A 19872-nucleotide genomic window follows, 5' to 3' on the forward strand; every position below is an offset into this window, starting at 1 on the left:
ATTTGATTGGGGTTTTTTTGTCCATCATTTGTAAGTCTGCTTCACAAAATGGGTTTTGGATGTACATTTTGATAAGGTGTTGTTTTTCCTTTTTATTTTTTTTATTTTTATTTTTTTTTACACAAAACCTGATCTTGTCTGGAGGGTTCACAAACTTTCGAGCAGCAATGTATATATATGTTCAAATGTATTAAATGTAACCCCACATAATGTGTTGATATGTCTGCATTTTTCTGACCTCTGAATAGTTGTGTTTCATATTATGTGACATGACTGTGACAACCTACCCCATATAGGACTAGTGTGAGTGTGAATATATATATATTTATATACATATAAATGCATTAAATGTAAACAACATTTAATGTGGCATTATCCACTATTATCTGTTGCATATCTTCATTTTCCTGACCGCTTCACGGATAAAGGCGGTCGTTGGGAGCAGTGCTGAGGGGGCTGGACCTTGACACTTCACCGGCGGAATAATCCAAACAGACTTTCAACACACGGAGACGTGCAGCGTGGAGCTTACGTGACAAGACGACGAACACATCTTCTGTTTTGTATTCAAAGTTACAAACGCTGGAGATATTGTCACGCAAACTGCAAAACACATTTTAACTTCTGCTGCCTTTATCTCATCTACTGTCTAGATAAGAGCTTAGAAATATCTTGAGGAATTTCGTGCACAGACTGCAACTTTTATCGCCGATTTTTGGACTCATTGACACGCCCCAAAAGTGAGAATTCAAAAGGCTGGCGCTATAAAAACTCTTATGTTTTTAGGAGAAGGGTTTGGACGGATTTCAGAAATTCAGTAAGGCACGAGCTGTGCTAACAGAGACGGTAAGGAATGTAACGATAACATCTCACCTGCGCCTCAAGACACCAAATACACGGAGCAACATACCGACTAAAACACAAGACCAGCGAATCAGGTGAATATACAGCACTTCTCTCAGCTTCGAGATAAAACAATCTTAAACTGCATAAAGGCTTAAGAGAGTAGTTTGGCCTCGGGTAGATGACGGGAAAATATAATAAAAAATGTAGAGGATTTCTTTTTTTTGTCTTTTTTTTTTTGAATGACAGAAGACAGATGCACATTTGTGCGAACCTGCAAATCATAGCAATAGTGTTTACATTTGCAGTAATATTACAGGTACATTTTACAAGCACTCCAACATTACCTTTACATCACCCTGCAATTTGTGTTAGGTTATATAAATATTTCATTGTTTTTTGTTTTCACCCTTTCTGTATTTACGATAATAAATGTAGTTATCAGCCCACAAAATACTACAATGCTATTTTTACCAATTTGTTTTAATTAATTTTTACATAGAGGAAAAAGAACATATAATTCAATAACTGTATCTACTGTGGAGATGAAATGAAATGTAACTAGGGTTTATCCACTACTTGGTGAATTTAGGGTGCATCAAGAGCAGGAATTGTATGACTTGCATGCACATTTTCCAGATGGTTTGTGTGTTCAGTAAGGATTCTTTTATCTTCTAATTTAAATGTGTGCATGGGTGCTTGAGCGGTTTATACTTTAGAACAGTTGTGTGTTAGAGCAGCTGTATGAATTTAAATTTTAAACATTGTAACTGGCATATGTTTGTGTGGTGGTTGTGTGTGTAAGTATATTTTTATGTAGTATGGCTACTGTATTCACAATGTAACACCCAATCTTAAACTTGATTGTTTTAGTATTATACAGTGTAAACAGTTTTAAAGAAAGGGACCAAAATGATTTAAATTACATTTCATAATATTTTGCTAAAAGTTACAATTAACATGAGAGGCAAAATGTTCAAAGATGTTCATGTCCTGTCCACTTTGGCAAACTCAGACTTATCAAATCTGTTCATAATTGTCAAGTGGCACTAAAATATCACCCTACAGTTTGTAGGTGTTCTGTAAATATTTGACTGTTTTATACCCTTTTTATGTTTACCACAATATTTGTTCTTTTAAAAAGAGAGATACCGAAGCCTGACATTTTGTCAGTCACAAAAAAAGGAAAAAATCAGACACACTGGAGTTGGATTTAATGGACGTCATAGATTGCGCTTGAACATCCATAATTCATATGCTGGCCATTCCAGCAGAGGACGACTGATACATAATGCATGCTAACAAGAAAGTATAACAGTTTACACCTGTGAAGTTCCACTCAAGATTTAAAACAGCAAATATGTCACTTAAAGGTTTACTTGAGTGATGTAGACATGCATATGTTTTATCTATCTGTCTGTCTGTCCTTCTGTCCATATATCTGTCTATTCTGTTAGGATAGATCTATAGCAGAGCTCTGTGTGTGTGTGTGTGTGTGCGTGTGTGTGCGCGCGTGTGAGTCTGAGTGAATTAAAGTCTGTGCTTCCTACTCTTTCCCCTCAAATCAGTGCCAGAACCAACATGTAAGAACACCTGAGTGACTGATGCTGTTGGATATGTGAAGGAGAGGAGACATAAGACAGATCTGATCTTGCACAGAGTATGAGTTTCAATGAGAGCCAGTGAAACACAGTAAAACATCAGAGGATTTTTTTGAAATCAGGTTCAAAAGTGAGGACGCTTTGAGCTGGAAAATATGATATCAATTATTTGTTGGTTTTTGTAGTCCTTCACAAGAGCACCCAAGATCATAAATGTGCATTTGCAGCTTTCAGACCAATAATTCTTTGCTCTTGTTTAACACTAAAACATTGCCTATGATCCCAATCTGATGTCTACAGAGTCATGATACACATCTACATGAACATACAGAGAGATAACCATCTCCAGTTCCTTTTTTTATATACTCTTCTCTCTTTTACCAACTTTTCTATGCAGTCTACAGTTCTCTCTCATCTCTCTATGTCATCTTGCAGTTTGGACATGTAGTACATTCCTGGACAAGCCCCTAGATGCACTTTGAATGTGAATTTGAACCAGTGACAGCTGGCAGAGCCTGGACCAGTGTTTGTGTTTGTGTACGCGCCTGAGTTTGTGGAAAAGGATTGAGCAAGCTGCCTAGTGTCAAAACTTTTGCCTTAAAGCAAAACACACAAACAGCCGAGAGCAAAGCTATGGCATACACACGTGTAGTACTTCTAAGTGCTAATAAAAAAAAAAATCTGGATTTAAGCTGATTTTATCATGGATCTCCAATAAAGAGAATGTATGGACATACAAATCCCAAGTATGCAAGTGTATACTGTGCTGACATCACTCACGTACATCACCGGCCAGCTGATGATGTCATATATAGGTATGATGGAAACTGATCTAAAAGAGGTAGCAGTCACAGCCCTGGACTCCAGCGAGATCTTCCAAGTTATAACAATGAGCAGCGTGACGGAGCTTTGCAGCAGCTTGGAGTGATTTGCCACCTCCAGCTTTTCCCAGGCACATGGCCCCATAAGCTGTAAATCACAAGCAGTGATTTCTGGGTCAATTTTGTTTTCCATTTTAATATATGTTTTTCTATTCATTTACTCTTAAAGTACATTAAATATGCAGTTCATATATGCAATAATGGAAATTCACCAATGAATTACAATTATTTTGATATTTTCATGAGAGCATGTCAGGCTGAAACAACTGTCGTGATATAATGAAGAAAAAAATATATATGAGCAATATCACAAAAGTAGAAGTGTGATTATGGCTATAATGTGCCCATGCTAATGGTGAAATAATGTTACTAAAATCACCACCACGAACACACATACCATTTCTCAATACTAAATATTATTATTAAATACTAATATTATTCATATAAGTATATACAACATATGCAACAACAGCCATCATAATAGTTGCAAGGCAATTCAGTCAAAAGTACAAAGGCAGCGCTCTGATATACAGCATTAATGTTACAGTAAAATATAACGTGATGAGATTTTGCCCTCAGACAAAACTATATGATTTTGAAAAAATAATAGATTCATGAGACCAAAGACTACCCAAAAACTGTTTACCTAAAACAAATTACATCTCATGTTTAACCACTGTAGAGTCATCAGAGCCAGCGGCAAATTCCAGAAGATCTGGCCAAGCAATTTTTCAAATAGACATTATATTTAGTCTAAACAAAGTACATTCTTTAAAAAAAAAAAAAACACACTGACACAAAAACAGTATTATTTTGTAAGTTATAATGATTTTAGGCATCCACTATGTGAAATATGGCCACAATATGAGAAATGTTATTTCATGATATCTAAATATATTTTATATAAAAATAAAGAAGCAAATTACAAACTGCAAGACAAATACAAAAGATATACATTAGATATTTAATAAACAATTTTTTAAATACAGTAGGTTTAACATGTTTACTTTATTTAACATCTTTTGTTGTTTGATTAACATTAATGAGACAGTCAAGTATTTAATTAGATATTTAATGTCCCTTTAAAACTGAATGAATGTAATATACTCACCATAAACTGTATAAAAACCTGGACGTAGTGTCCGTGCCGTCACCTGTTTTCTGAAGAGAGTTTTTGAAGCTCAAAGTGGATGAGGCCGGCCATCGCCATCTTAGTAGCACGTCACCGCGCGTCACTCCTGGATAATCGAAAATGGGCAAAACAGCAGGAGCTGGTTGCTGAAGCCAAGACCACCTAGCTTGATGGCAGTGTTAGCAGCGGCAATTCACCTGTCACTCAAGTGGCCACGCCCTTAATTATGCAAAACTTTAAAGGGATACCTGGGTATAAAGACTAGTATAGCTTAATATAATGTAAATGATTACATTATATTAATGTAATTAATGTAATGGGGGGGGGGCATTATTCTGATGACGTAAAATGGCTGCACTCTGTGAGCTACTGCTGCTACCTGTTGCTGTTTTTACCACAACACAACACCTAAATCAACAATTTATAGGATCATCAAGAACTTCAAGGAAAGAGGTTCAATTCTTGTAAAGAAGGCTTCAGGGCGTCCAAGAAAGTCCAGCAAGCGCCAGGATCGTCTTCTAAAGAGGATTCAGCTGCGGGATCGGAGTGCCACCAGTGCAGAGCTTGCTCAGGAATGGCAGCAGGCAGGTGTGAGCGCATCAGCACGCACAGTGAGGCCAAGACTTTTGGAAGATGGTCTGGTGTCAAGAACGGCAGCAAAGAAGCCACTGCTCTCCAAAAAAAAACATCAGGGACAGATTGATCTTCTGCAGAAAGTATAGTGAATGGACTGCTGAGGACTGGGGCAAAGTCATATTCTCTGATGAAGCCCCTTTCCGATTGTTTGGGGCATCTGGAAAAAGGCTCGTCTGGAGAAGAAAAGGTGAGCGCTACCATCAGTCCTGTGTCATGCCAACAGTAAAGCATCCTGACACCATTCATGTGTGGGGTTGCTTCTCATCCAAGGGAGTGGGCTCACTCACAATTCTGCCCAAAAACACAGCCATGAATAAAGAAAGGTACCAAAACACCCTCCAACAGCAACTTCTTCCAACAATCCAACAACAGTTTGGTGAAGAACAATGCATTTTCCAGCACGATGGAGCACAGTGCCATAAGGCAAAAGTGATAACTAAGTGGCTTGGGGACCAGAATGTTGAAATTTTGGGTCCATGGCCTGGAAACTCCCCAGATCTTAATCCCATTGAGAACTTGTGGTCAATCCTCAAGAGGCGGGTGGACAAACAAAAACCCACTAATTCTGACAAACTCCAAGAAGTGATTATGAAAGAATGGGTTGCTATCAGTCAGGATTTGGCCCAGAAGTTGATTGAGAGCATGCCCAGTCGAATTGCAGAGGTCCTGAAAAAGAAGGGCCAACACTGCAAATACTGACTCTTTGCATAAATGTCATGTAATTGTCGATAAAAGCATTTGAAACGTATGAAGTGCTTGTAATTATATTTCAGTACATCACAGAAACAACTGAAACAAAGATCTAAAAGCAGTTTAGCAGCAAACTTTTTGAAAACTAATATTTATGTAATTCTCAAAACTTTTGGCCACGACTGTAGACTATTACTGGTTTTTTTCTGCTGTAAAGTTAGGCATTTTAACATGGTGAGTCTATGGGATTGACTCCTTTTTGCAGCCAGTCTCTAGCGGCCAGTTGACGAATTGCAGTTTAAGTCACTTTTGTTTTTCGGTTCTGTTATCACTAGAATATCACAATATGATTCGAGGACCATACTCACTCACTCTCTCTCTCTCTCTCTCTCTCTCTTTCTCTCTCTCTCTCTCTCTCTCTCTCACACACACACACACACACACACACACATACATATATATTTAAAAATATAAAACAGTGTTAGTTCTACTGTTTTAGTAGTAATAGTTTATCAATTATTTGTATTCAAAACCATATCAAGTACATTGTGTTACATTTCCCAAAAAATAAAAATTCGTTCTTTGCTTTATCATGGACACTCTTTACTCTTTTCTCTGTGATTATTATGCATGCGTTCCAGCCCTTGTACGCTGGTCACAAACCTCTTATGCTCATAATCCGCTAACTCTCAAATCAGTCTGTGCAGTTGCACTGGGTGGATGAAGATGATTAACAGCACCTGTTTTTTTTTTTTTAAATAAAACTGACCCCATGTTGCATAAATGCTCTGTAATGCAGGACTGAAACCTCTATCTTTGCATGGAGTTGAATAGAGGAAGGTGTGACAGGCTGGGATTTGCCTGGCTTTTAAAACTCAAAGCTAAATATACAACAAGTGGTAGAGTACAGTAGTAATGTTTGCTTTCTGTTCCTTCTGTTGTCTGTCTAAATTGAACTGTCTCCATCTCTCTTCCTCCTCTTCATCTCTCATTCTTTTCCAAGCTATTTTTTCCTCCTCTTGCCCTTCGTCTGTTCTTCCTTTGTCATTTCAGCCTCTTCCTTTGTCGAAATCAGTGATAAATTTAGCCTCTCTCATGCATTTCTCCCTATGTCCACCTTGTTTTATTTTTTTTTCTTTTGTGTGGGTTTGTATAGATTGCCTGCGAACGGGTCTAACTATGAGAGTAATGGAAACGAGACTCCTCCTAGTGCTGTTGGCTTTGTTCATGTTTGAAGTGGCCTGCACACATCGCTCCGCTCCCAGAGTACACCTGGCTTTTAAAGGTGAGAGCAAACATTATTCATTACCTGTACATGCATACTCAAACACTCAGCTTCTCTGTTTCTCTTTTGCATACACCCACATGCCTATACATACACACACATGTACACACTTAGTCTAAATCAGAACATCCCAAACTTCTATTATTGTTATATAAAGCTAGTTATATACAGAATGCTATAGACTAACCATAGCCCACACCCTTCCTCTTCAAGAAAACATTTTAGTTGTGTCCTAAATGACATGCTATACAGTACACTATGTATTTTGCTCTCTAGCATATGACATTTAGACGGCTAGTTTGTCTTCAAGAATCATAGTCTGATAGCCCCTTCCCTTTTGCTATGTAATTAAAGCTTAAGTGCAATAGGTACCCAACATTCCACTCTTCATTTTCTTGGTTAAATAAGTGCATCAACCAGTTATTTGTTGGATTTTTCACTGTGAATATACTACTCACACTAAGTATGCAAATTGAAACACTTTTGTTTATGTATGAATCATGTTTCTAATTGAGAATGTATTTGGATGTAGGAAGGCCTTGTAAGATTTAGCTTGTAGGGAGCAATGTTATAGCTAATTATGTACACACACATAAACATGTGTTTGCATAGTTTCCTTGTCAGTGCCAAGTAGTTCTTGGCTGAAAACAAATAGTGGATGTTGTCAGCACGGTTGAGGTGTGGAACGTGCTGGATCTGGGTGGGTGTCCTCAGTGGAGCATATTCCAGAGAACCCTTGAATCTTGTGTTTTGTTTATTGTTCAGAAATCCAAGAGCTCAGTTAAATTTGTCATTTCACTGGATTTTAAGGTGAGATAATGCAATGTGGTGTCACTGGAGCTCTGCGAATTCCCATTAAATGGAAACTTTCCTCAGTTTTGTGCACCACAAAATGTAATTCGTAATTAATGAGACAAAACATTCTATAGGAATCCAAAAATAACAGTTTAAGTACCAAAGCGTAATTGTGGATTAATCAGTACATGTTCTCAGTACAGTACAGTACAAGGTCTTCTTTGCAAGTGCAACATTCTGCTTCTTCCTATTTCTTATTAAATGTTTACTTTGCTATCATTTAGCATGTCAATCGAGAATTGAGACTACAGAAGAGTTTCTAATTTTTAGTTCAATCTGTTCATTTGTCACCACTGCATTTCACATAAATACATTAAATGCAGTAGTCATTTTGAGCATTTTTATAAAAGTATATTTATTAAGGATTATTAATTTTAACTTTCTTTACCTCAGTACACATTAACAGACATTTGCATTCCATTCATATTTAGCTTTAACTAGATTTAAAGTATTTAGTTACAGTCTTGAGGATAGGTGGTTTCGTTGGGGGTCATAAGTCATAATTTTGATAAAGATTTTTTTTACAGTAAAAATAGTACTACTATATAAACTAATGGCATATGTAGCTGTCTCAAGAATCAGTTCTGTAACTCATTATGTGAGGTTTACATTTTTCTCTTCCTGGTTTTAGTATCTTTCTTTTTAAAGGGAATTTGAGACAAAACTCTTGTGGAGAAGTTTAGGGATATTCCCACAGATTCTTTCCCAGCATCCTCCTCTCATAAGTGTATGTCTTCAAAGCATATATGAGATCTAAACCAAAGTCATTTTGAATAATTATAGTCATTGTTAGCTGTCAAGCTGTCACCCTTGTTCTTGAAAAACACATGCACATGCATGCAGTGACTTTATACACACATTAGTGCAACTAATACAGACATGGGTATCCTCATGTTACACAGGCCTTCTAATTACAATTTTGAAGCAGGTTGAAATATGGCCTGCTTAACACTTACCTGATGGAAACAGGCATTAAAAGTGTGAATCACTTAAGGGGAATCCTTTCATATAACATTTCATCTGAATAAATTGAAGGTGGAGAGAGGTCCCACATAATTACTCCAAAGATTATAGAATGGCCCATCTCTCATGTATGTGGGATTGTAACCCTGCTCATTATTGTTTGGAAACTGCTCTGAGATTAAAACCAGTGGTAAACATCAAAATCCAGCATCCCACAAGAATATAAACACAATTTTCGATTTGTTTGTGTTGTACCAGCCGGTGTGTAAACAACTTTTTTCCAAAAGCCACATTTTCCCCAAGTCACTCCAGTTTAGTTTGCTATTTCTGTGGGGCCTCATTCTCTGCTGTGGTACAATAACTATGACCTACATAAAAAGCTGACTTTACTCGACTTGAGTTAGCACTCAGTGCTACCTTTGTTGGTCTTTCTTTAAATATTCTGGTGCAGTTATTATTTTATTATTTTTAGAAGTCATTTTTAGGTCATTTGGCAATTATGACAAGGATATTTCAGGAATAATTTTCCTTTTGCTGTGTGTTAACACTTCTGCAGTTTCAAACACTCAAAGTTCATGATTTCAAACAAGAATTGAATCTTGAGTAAATCCATTTTCACACTGTACATAATATTGTTTAATGTCTAAAATCACTTGCACGTGTAAAACTTTGTTTTTTTTATTTTATTTTTAGGGAATATCATAAAACATTTTATGTTTTTTATATGCTGGTTATCAGCCAGAATTGTTACTGTATAGTGATGCATCCCTCATTTTTTTAAGGTGGGACGTGAAATGGTCTGATGATTGTTATGGACGGATGACAATAAAAAACATAAAAATAAAAAAAACATTCACTGCTTCATGACCTATAAGCAGATGTTCTTCTATTTTACAGTTAAAGTGTTTGATGCCTCAATGCTCAGTGACCCTTGAGATTTAGAGAATTCAATTGACCCCTCTGTTTTTCACAAACAATCCAATCAAGATGGGTTAAAATTGCCTTGAGGGAAATTCATAATGATGTTAGCAGGATTCATGAGAAAGAAAAGCTGTTCCAAATATCAATCACCTCATGTTTCATATTTCCCATTGCCCCGGGCTCATATTCCTCCTGCTTGTGCCCTGATCAAACCTAATTGAAGAGATGACTGGGCTGAATTATACGCCCTCAGTTATTTGGATCTAACTAGTTATTGTTAGCTTTGTCTTTTCTTTCATCACCCGTCCCTGTAATTCCACCGAATCTCTTTGGCTCTGATCCAGTCCATTTCTGCCCTCCTGTTTTCCTCAGTTGCAATGTATTTTACCCCCATCAGGAAAGATCACCCTTCCAGCCCACCTTCTCCTTCACATCAAGAATAGCTGGGCGGAAAAATCCACTTGTCTCGTTGGCCTCTTAATTTTCTGCTGTTATCTGAGATGGATTGTTCATTGTTTGCCACCGGGATGGTCTTTGTTTCGGAGGCGCCTTCAGATGAGGGAAGGTCTTTGTGTAACTCTAGAAAGTGTACCCAACTAGAGACTGGAAACACTGCAAGAAACTGACAGAAAGAGAAACTTGATATTCTACAGTGGCCTTATATGCATTCAGTGTGTAACCTTACCCTATTATGATTAAACAATTTAATATGGCTGTTGACACAATTTAATAATTTATTCAGATTAGGATATGCTGATTAAATAATCAAGTTATTGAAATGACCTTTTTATATATTTATTATTATAATTCAGATATATTGTGGCAAATTATATGTAATTTAAATATTTATTTTTACATAATATTGGTAGAAATATTAATAATTGATTTACTTTGGTAAATTAATTGTTCTGAATTTATATTTCAGCTTACGTAAAATATAAATATAAAACATTTTTGACTATTTTATTTTATGTTATTTTAATGTTTTGTTATAGTTGACACTGATATATGTTTGAATAGTGCATGAGACTGTGTTTTGTTAAGTTCTTGTCGAATTCTTCTCACAACAAAGACTTCCTGCAGGATGTTTTATCACTAGCCTCACCTTTGTACCAGCGTCTCTCACCCGTGATTGTAAGGAACCCTGTGCTGCGTCCACTTTGGTCCACTGCAGGTTTGGCAGAGGTGCCGTGTCCGGTGTTCTTTATTGACGGTAAAGGGAAGAGAGAGGAACAGGAGTGTACACAAACCCTTTCCCTTTTGCCCACCCAGTTCCGTGTCCAACAGATATCCGATCATTAACAGTTATTTTAGCACTTACTCTAGAACATCCTGTAAACACACATTTAAATATATTAGATACTTTCAGAACATTAACAACGTCACTAAAATGCCCACATTTCCTGTGCCTAAACTTTTCCATGGGTGTGTAAACATCCATACATATGATTTTCCAGGGAAGGATGATAAAGCTCATTGACAAATTGGTCTTCTGCTTGTAGTTTCAGGTTGTGGTACATACATTGGCTACAGTGTGCTTGTTTTAAGCTACATTTGAAAGCTCACCCTATCACCCAGTTGGGCATCGTTTAAAATATTCAGCTCTTAAAAGCTCATCAGACACACTCAAAATGACTCAAGCTCTTTAACACACTCTAGTATTTAGTTTTTTTTTGCAACCTCAGATTCCAAATTTTCAAATAGTTGTATCTCAACCGAAAATTGTCCTATCCTAATAAAGCTTATTTATTCAGCTTTCAGATTATATATAAATTTCAGTTTGGAAAAATTGACCCTTTATGACTGGTTTTGTGGTCCAGGTTCACATATTTGTGAAAACTAATCTCATACATTTTTTTTATCACATTTCATATTCCAGTTGTAGTCTGAATAATATTTACCAGAGATATTTCAAAATGGACATGTCTAATTCTTAAAGGGACAGTTCACTATTTGCAAATCCTCTTGAATATATGACTTGTCTTTCTGTAGTACACAAAAGTCATATACAGTCGTATGATAAAATATGATAAAAGAAGGCTGTGAAAATTCAACTGCATTGTTAATCCTTTTGATTTTTTTATTTAAAAGATTCACAAAAATGTATCCTTTCATTGGATAAAAATAATTTAAGGGGGGGGGGGGGGCATTATGAAATAATAATTTCATAATAATTATTTTGTAGGTTGGACACAATTATTGGCCCCCATAGAAATTCTTATGAGTAAAATATCTCTGAAGTACATTCCCATTCATATTCACAATTTTGAGCACTCCAGCGTGATTATAAACATGAAATTATCCAGCCATGGCTTCCTGTTTCACCGAAATATAAAGAGGATGGAAAACAAAGCCCAAATTCCCCTAATCATCCATCACAATGAGAAAAACCAAAGAATATATTTCTGATGTGCAGCAAAAGATAATTGAGTTTCACAAATTAGTGAAGTGGCTTTAAGAAAATTCCCATTTCCACCATCAGGCAATAATTAAGAACTTCCAATCAACATAAAATGTTACGAATCTCCCTGGAAGAGGACGTGTGTCTATATCATCCTAACGCACAGTGAGGAGGAGAGTTTGAGTGGCTAAAGACTCTCCAAGGATCACAGCTGGAGAATTGCAGAAAATAGTTGAGTCTCGGGTTCAGAAAACCTTAAAAGAATTGTCAAACAGAACCTACATCACCACATGTTACTTGGGTTACTTAGCTCATCCAAAAACAATCTAAAGCATAATCAGTTATCAATCAGACATGACTGGAAATCTAGAAACTAGAAATCTTATAATGGGCCATGTTTGGATCTTCCAACTGTACAATAACCCGAACACAAACCTCAAAAACAACACAGAAATGGGTCACTGAGCTCAAAACCAAGCTTCTGCTATAGCCATTCCAGTCCTCTGACCTGAACCCTATAGAAAATGAGAGGAGTGAACTGAAGAGAAGAAGCACCGACATGGAGCTGGGAATCTTTTGAACAGTGGTGTATTGTGTAATAGTTCAAAATGACAAGAAATTCAGGATGTTACTGGACATGATGTGAATGAATCTAGTTCAGAGGATGGAAGGAAAGATTAGTGTGTAATTAGTTATCTATGAATGTAGACTTCATCCTCAAAGGGGATCATGGGATTGAGTGTGTCAGACTGATCTGGAACAGGGGAAGAAATATAAAAGAACAGCTTTTTAATAAATGTGTTAGAGTTTGAATAAGAATAAAGGAGTACAGTTTAGGGAGAGAAAACTAAACCTATTGAGAGACACAAGACTTCCTTTAAAAAGTTCACAATTTGGTGTAGCAACGATCACTACTTCCTATTACTGTCTTTTTTGAAAAACATTTACACTTTATTCAGCAAGATTGTTTTGCATTTATCAAAACAAAAATAACAGTATTTTTAAATTTTTCAAAAGATTTAGATTTATAAATAAATGCTGTGCATTTGAACTTTAAAATGATCAAAGAATCCTGAAATAATGATAGAATTTATATTTTCGGGGAAGTATTCCTTTGAAATCTTTCCTGACTATTATTAGATTCTGACATCTCTCTCTCAGGCCTGAAATCATCTGATCATAATTCATAACCGACACAAGTCTATGCTGTTAAACATTCACACAACATTAACTGCAATTCTTGCATCAGGGCCTGGTGTTCTTTTGAAGTCATGTGACAGCCTTCAAGAATGTCTGAAGAAATGGTTCATATTAACTCCCCTGAATTTCTTCATTTTAATCTTTGCTTTCGAGACTGAATACTTAGCCCACATGTGGAAGTGTTTTTCTATCTGCCAGCACTCAGGAAATGTTTCTGGAACTGTGTTAAGTGCAGTTTGCTCCCAAGAGCCACCAACTTACGCTTCTCGGCTCTTCTTTCCACCTTGAAGAAGAGCTCGCTGAGAAGGGGTGGTCCAGAACACCGCTACCACAAGATTTTTATTTTAATGATTTCATCTGGAAAAGAAAATACCCACTGAATGTTTATAACACGTGGGAGTGTGAGGGTTTAGTTAAAAAGCAGATGCTTGAGAAGAAAGTTAAGAGCACCCCCTATAGATCAAACACTGTTTTACAATTAGATTAAACAGCGTTTCCCATCATTTCTGTCTTATGTACCTCATAGGTACTTTAATTGACTATTTGTATTCAGCAAGGACATTAAATTTATCAAAAATGACAGTAAAAACAAATATTTACATTATTGAAAAAAAAGATATTAAGCAGCACAAACATTTTTAACTGTGATACCAATATTGAGAAATATTTCTTGTTCACTAAATCATCATAATAGAATGATTTCTGATGCAACACTAACAACTTAAATTAAGGCTGCTGACATAAAATATATGAAAATAAAAAAATTTCCCAATATAAAATACTGGATATTTCCTTCTTCTCTCTTGTTCACCAGAACTTATGGACACTCGAACAGCAAGGCCATTCAGTTTTTCCTTCAACACCAGTGACTACCGGATCTTGCACGTTGACCCAGACCAGGGGCGGTTGTACCTGGGCAGCCGTGAATATCTGGTCTCTCTGGACATGCAGAACATCAACAAAGAGCCTCTCATTGTAAGTGATGATTCAAATCAATCAATTCCATTCCCGACAATATAACAATCAGCACCCAAACACTGACCCCAGAAGAACTGTAGTGTCAGTGGATTGTTCTCATAATGCAGTGGGTGTTTTATGTCTGTAGATCCACTGGCCGGCTCCAGCTCAGAGAAAGGGAGAGTGTCAGATGACTGGGAAAGGCAGGCATGTGAGTTTACATCAGTTCTTGTCATCTAATTAGTTCTAAATGACTTGTTAAATAAGATGTGAGACTCTTGGTCTCATGTATACTACATCATGACGAGGAAAAAAAACATATAAGTCCCATTTATTTAGAACCAAGAACCAAGAGAACACATAACCGTCTACAGCCGCGAGATGGCGCTCTGTGTTTTCAGTGTAGACAACAGGAGCACTGAGCAGCATAGAGCGCCCTCTCGCGGCTGACTATAAGTCGCAGGACCAGCCAAACAATGAAAATAAGTGCGACTTATAGTCCGGAAAATACGGTAAATCAGTTTTAACAGTGGCTTGTTGGTGTGTGTGTGTTTTCAGGGAGAGTGTGCTAACTTTGTGCGTCTGATTGAGCCGTGGAACAGGACTCACCTGTACACCTGTGGCACAGGAGCTTATAAACCCATCTGCACCTTCATCAACAGAGGATGGAGAGCTGAGGTGCAGTACACACACACACATAAACATTCTGTTTATACTCGTATGTAGACACAACCAGCTTTAACCCAACCAATGCTTTCCCTGCTCTGATTTCCACAGGACTATCTCTTCAGACTGGTTCCTGGATATGTGGACTCTGGCAAGGGAAAATGCTCTTATGATCCAAACCAGGAGAATGTCGCAGCCCTGATTAGTAAGAAACAATTCATGAAGATTTTATGTAATTGATCCTTTACATCACTAACTGATCCTACTGTAGCAATGGTTGTGGTTCACCATATTATCAAAAACCTCCAAAACAGCGGAACATAACAGAATCATAACACAAGTTAACAGTAACATAACAGTAACAGAAAAATTGCATATAATAAAATAACAGGATCATAGCAAAACATAGAATCATAATATGTCATAAAATCATAACATATAACAAAAGAATCATAACATTTCATCATAACAGCAAAATCATAACAGAATAATAATATTGGTAAGGACAGCTACATTTGCTGCAGGGTAAATCATTGCTAATAACTTAGTGCTAATTTGTTTACATATTCATTTAGGTATATAGCTGACTGTGATAAGCTTTTGAGTTGAGTTGTTTTTACATAATTTAATAATAACTTCGAACACCAATTCATTCTAGTCCATATATAACTGCATAATAAAATAATTAAAATCAATTTGACCACTTTAACATGGGCATAATTCACTGGAAACCATTCTGTTTATGAAATGTACAGTTTATCCTTGTCTGGTGTTCTGTAAAGCATATCAACAGCATTAGGGCAGATTTTCACACAACAGTTTGACCAAATTTCACAGTTCATCTGAAACATGTAGGCTTCACTTGTACTTATGAATTTTTTTTCTCTCTCCTCCATCCAGATGGAAACCTGTACGCTGGAGTGCCGGTGGACTTCATGAGCACTGATCCAGGCATCTTCAGGACCATGGGCAGCCGGCCAGCTGTGAGATCAGAGCAGTATGACTCGAAGTGGCTGAATGGTACATAGTTTGGCTGTTCATATTTGGATTAGATGTAATTTGAATTAGTTTGACAATAAATATTTGCTCAGCTGTTTTAGTTTGCTTGAAATATTTGGATGGACATAACATGCACACTCTGTTTATTTCCTAGAACCCGTATTTGTTCACATGAAACAGATTCCTGACAGCGCCGAGAAGAATGATGACAAACTCTATTTCTTCTTCCGTGAGAAGACTCTGGACTCAGGGGCAGGAGCGAGTCCAAGTGTGCTGGCCAGAGTGGGCCGCGTGTGCCTGGTGAGGCTCGCAACCAGAAAGTGCAGGTGCACAGGAAGCAGTTCACAGTTCTGTCAGTCAATGAAAAAAAGAGTTTTTTTTTGTTTATTCACAGAATGATGAGGGCGGACAAAAGTCACTTGTGAACAAATGGACGACTTTTCTGAAGGCCAGGCTGGTGTGCTCTGTGATGGGCGATGATGGGGTGGAAACCTTCTTTGATGAACTGAGTGAGTTTACTTCATAGCCTTTTTATGTCAAAGTATTTCAGATATAGCAAATACTGTTGTATTTCCAGTAATGCATACTTAATTTCTCAGTATCGACACACTTTCTCATCCTCTCCAGGGGACGTGTTTATCCAACCCACCCAGGATGAACGAAACCCTGTGGTGTATGGCGTCTTCTCAACTTCTGGGTATATATTTCCTTAAGATCAACACATAATGTCAAATTATAGTAAAGTTTGACTTTTCATATTCTTCTTTTCATAAATGATTTGTTTCTGGATGTCATATTTTACTCATCTGTCTTGTATTTGTTTCTTAGCTCTGTGTTTAAAGGCTCAGCCGTGTGTGTCTACTCAATGGCCGACATCCGAAATGTCTTCAACGGCCCTTTTGCACATAAACACGGACACAACTACCAGTGGACTACATACACAGGGAAGATTCCCTATCCTCGTCCGGGAACAGTGAGATTCATTTGATTTCTCTCTTAAGTTTTATGAAAGTTTAGAAGTTTCTCTCACAGTATTTGTTATTGCATAAGCTTGTGTGTTTTTATCATCTTACAGGATCTGACATCTTTTATGGCTATAAGGGTGTTTTCTTTAAAAGACGAGCAAACCCAGCATCATATACATTTATCTGACTGACTTTCCCTCTGTTGTTCATATAAGTGTCCGGGAGGCACATTCACCCCAGGTCTCAAGTCCACAAAAGAGTTTTCAGATGAAGCGGTTAACTTCATTCGCGCTCATCCTCTCATGTACCACCCCGTGTATCCCATTCACAAGCGCCCTCTGGTGGTGCGCTCTGGGGTAGACTATCGCTTTACCACAATTGCCGTGGATCAGGTGGATGCTGTGGACGGCCGATACGAGGTTCTCTTCCTGGGAACAGGTGAGTCTGGCATCTTCTGAATGCTGACATTAGTTCAGTTTCTTTGTGAATCTGTAAAACTTGGGCTGGTGTAGCCTAGTTGTTAAAGCTTTCTGCTCTAAATGCATATTATAGATCTTGTTGTGAACAACTCATCCATGAATATGTTTCTTTTTTAAATAATTTTTAATCAGAACGTCAATAAATGTATTGTGTTGACAGTGTATCACTTTTCTGTCATCCCACAGATCATGGTACAGTCCAAAAAGTTATAGTTCTGCCCAAGGATCCCACCACAATGGAAGAGCTCACTTTAGAGGAAGTGGAAGTTTTCAGGGTAAACACATTTTAAAAATATATATATATTTTAAAAGGGTGAAAATATTATATGCTTTTCTATTCCCTATTTATAGACACCTGCTCCTGTCAAAACAATGTACATATCAGCCAAAAGGGTAAGACATAATAAACCACATTTTAATACATTTTAAGAGTTTCATTTTTAAAGATGAATTCTAGAAAGCATACAATTATACAATATATTTTTTATTTAAGTATTATTATTATTATTTATTTTATTTTTTTGCAGCAACAACTGTATGCATCTTCAGAAGAAGGTCTTACCCAAGTGTCCTTGCACCGTTGTGGAGTATATGGAAAGGCCTGTTCAGACTGCTGTCTGGCCAGAGACCCCTACTGCGCCTGGGATGGAGAAAACTGCTCTGCCTTTACACAAGCCACCAAAAGGTCAGAGAACCTCAATTCTGCACTTAATTGGCTTTTGTGAGTCCCAATTAATAGGACAGTAAACATGACATGGCGTTTAATTATATCTTGTATTATTTCATTTAGGAGGAGCAGAAGACAGGATGTTAAACATGGTGACCCTTTGCGCCAGTGCCGGGGCTACATCGCTAAAGGTAACAAAAACAGTCATCAGCAAATAGTCTGTAGGGTTATAATGAGTTCATTCTGATGTATTTGTATGATAGGACATAGCATATGACTGTAATACCTTCTGTATTTACTAGTGGAGAGGAGACTGCAGGAGAAAGTTCAGTTCGGCGTGGAGGGTAGCAGCACGTTTCTGGAGTGTGTGCCGCGCTCTCCTCAGGCCACTATCAAATGGCTTTACCAGAGAGAGGGAAGACGAAAAGCGGTACGACTGCATTCTTTTACTTTATTTCAGACCAACCAACCAGCCAAAAATAATAAATCTGTCTTGAGCATCAGAACATCTTATTAGAACGATTTCTGAAGGAAAAGTTATACTATTTCTATTAAAATTTTCTTTTAGTTTCATCATAATAAGATATATGCAACTTTGTTGAGCTTGAGAGGTCTTTTTAAAAACATTAAAACATCTCTTTGTTGACAGCTGAATCGAGAGGGAGAGGTTCTGAAGACTCCTCAGGGGGTTCTTCTCAAAACGCTCACCAAAGCAGACGCAGGTCTCTACCATTGCCTGGCCACAGAAAATAACTTCAAACACACGCTGGCTCGTGTTTCCTTGCGCATCCTGGACCGGGACATCGCTGTAGCCCTCACCACCCCTGATGAGGAGGAAGAGGCATCGAGGAGCCATCACAAAAACCATCACCAGGACCCTGTAGCTCCTACCCCAGTGCTCCTGCTGGAGCCAGAAATGCGTCTGATTCAGCAGTACTGCCAGTCCTACTGGGAGCAGCTGACCGCCGGGGGAAACTCGCAGGCTGACCTCCCCAAACGTGCAAATCGCAGACACACAGAAGCACTTTAGGCTATTGGGGAGTGAGGAGCACAAGATAAGAGAGTCTGTCACCTTGCTCCGAGTAGTTTGTGAACTTGCATATGTTAGTTCTTGTGCAGCGGCACCAAAAAGTATTTGGACATTTTTACACTGTTCAAGATGCACTTAAAATGAGACCTAAAGTGAAAATGTTTTCATTTAAATGTACCTGCACTGGATAATTAATGAACAGTGGCCCCAAAACTTATATGGATACTTTTAGACAATTAAAAATTATTGAATTATTACATTATTCAAAATGAAATATTTTTGACTTAAAAATAGATGCATATTTCTAAATGAACTGAATTAATACATTCATGAACAGTCCAAACAGTTGGAAATTACTTTTTTTTTTTTAACGATTGAAAATGAAAATGAATACATTTTCGTTGAAAATGTTTTTTTAAATAGTTATTTCTTAAACACTGTCCCCAATTTAATTCAAAATGAATGTTCACAGTTTGAACCCAGATGTTTTGGAATGTGGCAGGTTGATATTTTGTTATCAAATTTAACAACATTCACCCACAAAATAAAATGTCCAAGTCCTTTTTGGGATAGTTGTATGTAATCATACATTCGTTGTTCATTCACTGATCCAAAGTACATGACCATTCATCTGTTGTACCGGGATCGTAGTCGTGTTGATTTAGGACTTACTGTTTCCACTCGCCCCAGTGATCTGACTG

The 19872-nt window shown here is 37.3% G+C and overlaps 1 protein-coding gene across 1 annotated transcript; it reads left to right on the forward strand.

The window, feature by feature from the left end:
• Positions 1-460: 460 nt before the first annotated feature.
• Positions 461-19482, forward strand: sema3ga (sema domain, immunoglobulin domain (Ig), short basic domain, secreted, (semaphorin) 3Ga). The gene is made up of 18 exons (XM_059503628.1): positions 461-938; positions 6940-7068; positions 14223-14383; positions 14514-14576; positions 14924-15043; positions 15143-15236; positions 15932-16051; positions 16185-16330; positions 16425-16539; positions 16658-16727; positions 16859-17003; positions 17211-17433; positions 17661-17749; positions 17826-17867; positions 18002-18159; positions 18265-18332; positions 18444-18571; positions 18791-19482. Exons 2-18 carry the CDS (start codon positions 6963-6965, stop codon positions 19169-19171), a joined length of 2229 nt encoding a protein of 742 aa, XP_059359611.1. The 5' UTR covers positions 461-938; positions 6940-6962; the 3' UTR covers positions 19172-19482.
• Positions 19483-19872: the final 390 nt, after the last annotated feature.

This window comes from Carassius carassius, chromosome 21 (genome assembly GCF_963082965.1).
Source record: "Carassius carassius chromosome 21, fCarCar2.1, whole genome shotgun sequence".
Classification (NCBI taxonomy): Eukaryota; Metazoa; Chordata; class Actinopteri; order Cypriniformes; family Cyprinidae; genus Carassius; species Carassius carassius.

Bases quoted from the DNA above. Each gene is read 5' to 3' on its own strand.
- sema3ga (XM_059503628.1), top strand. From the start codon at position 6,963: ATGAGAGTAATGGAAACGAGACTCCTCCTAGTGCTGTTGGCTTTGTTC. The intron at 7,069-14,222 runs GTGAGAGCAAAC...CTTGTTCACCAG, and splicing joins AGTACACCTGGCTTTTAAAG to AACTTATGGACACTCGAACA. The intron at 17,434-17,660 runs GTGAGTCTGGCA...GTCATCCCACAG, and splicing joins GGTTCTCTTCCTGGGAACAG to ATCATGGTACAGTCCAAAAA.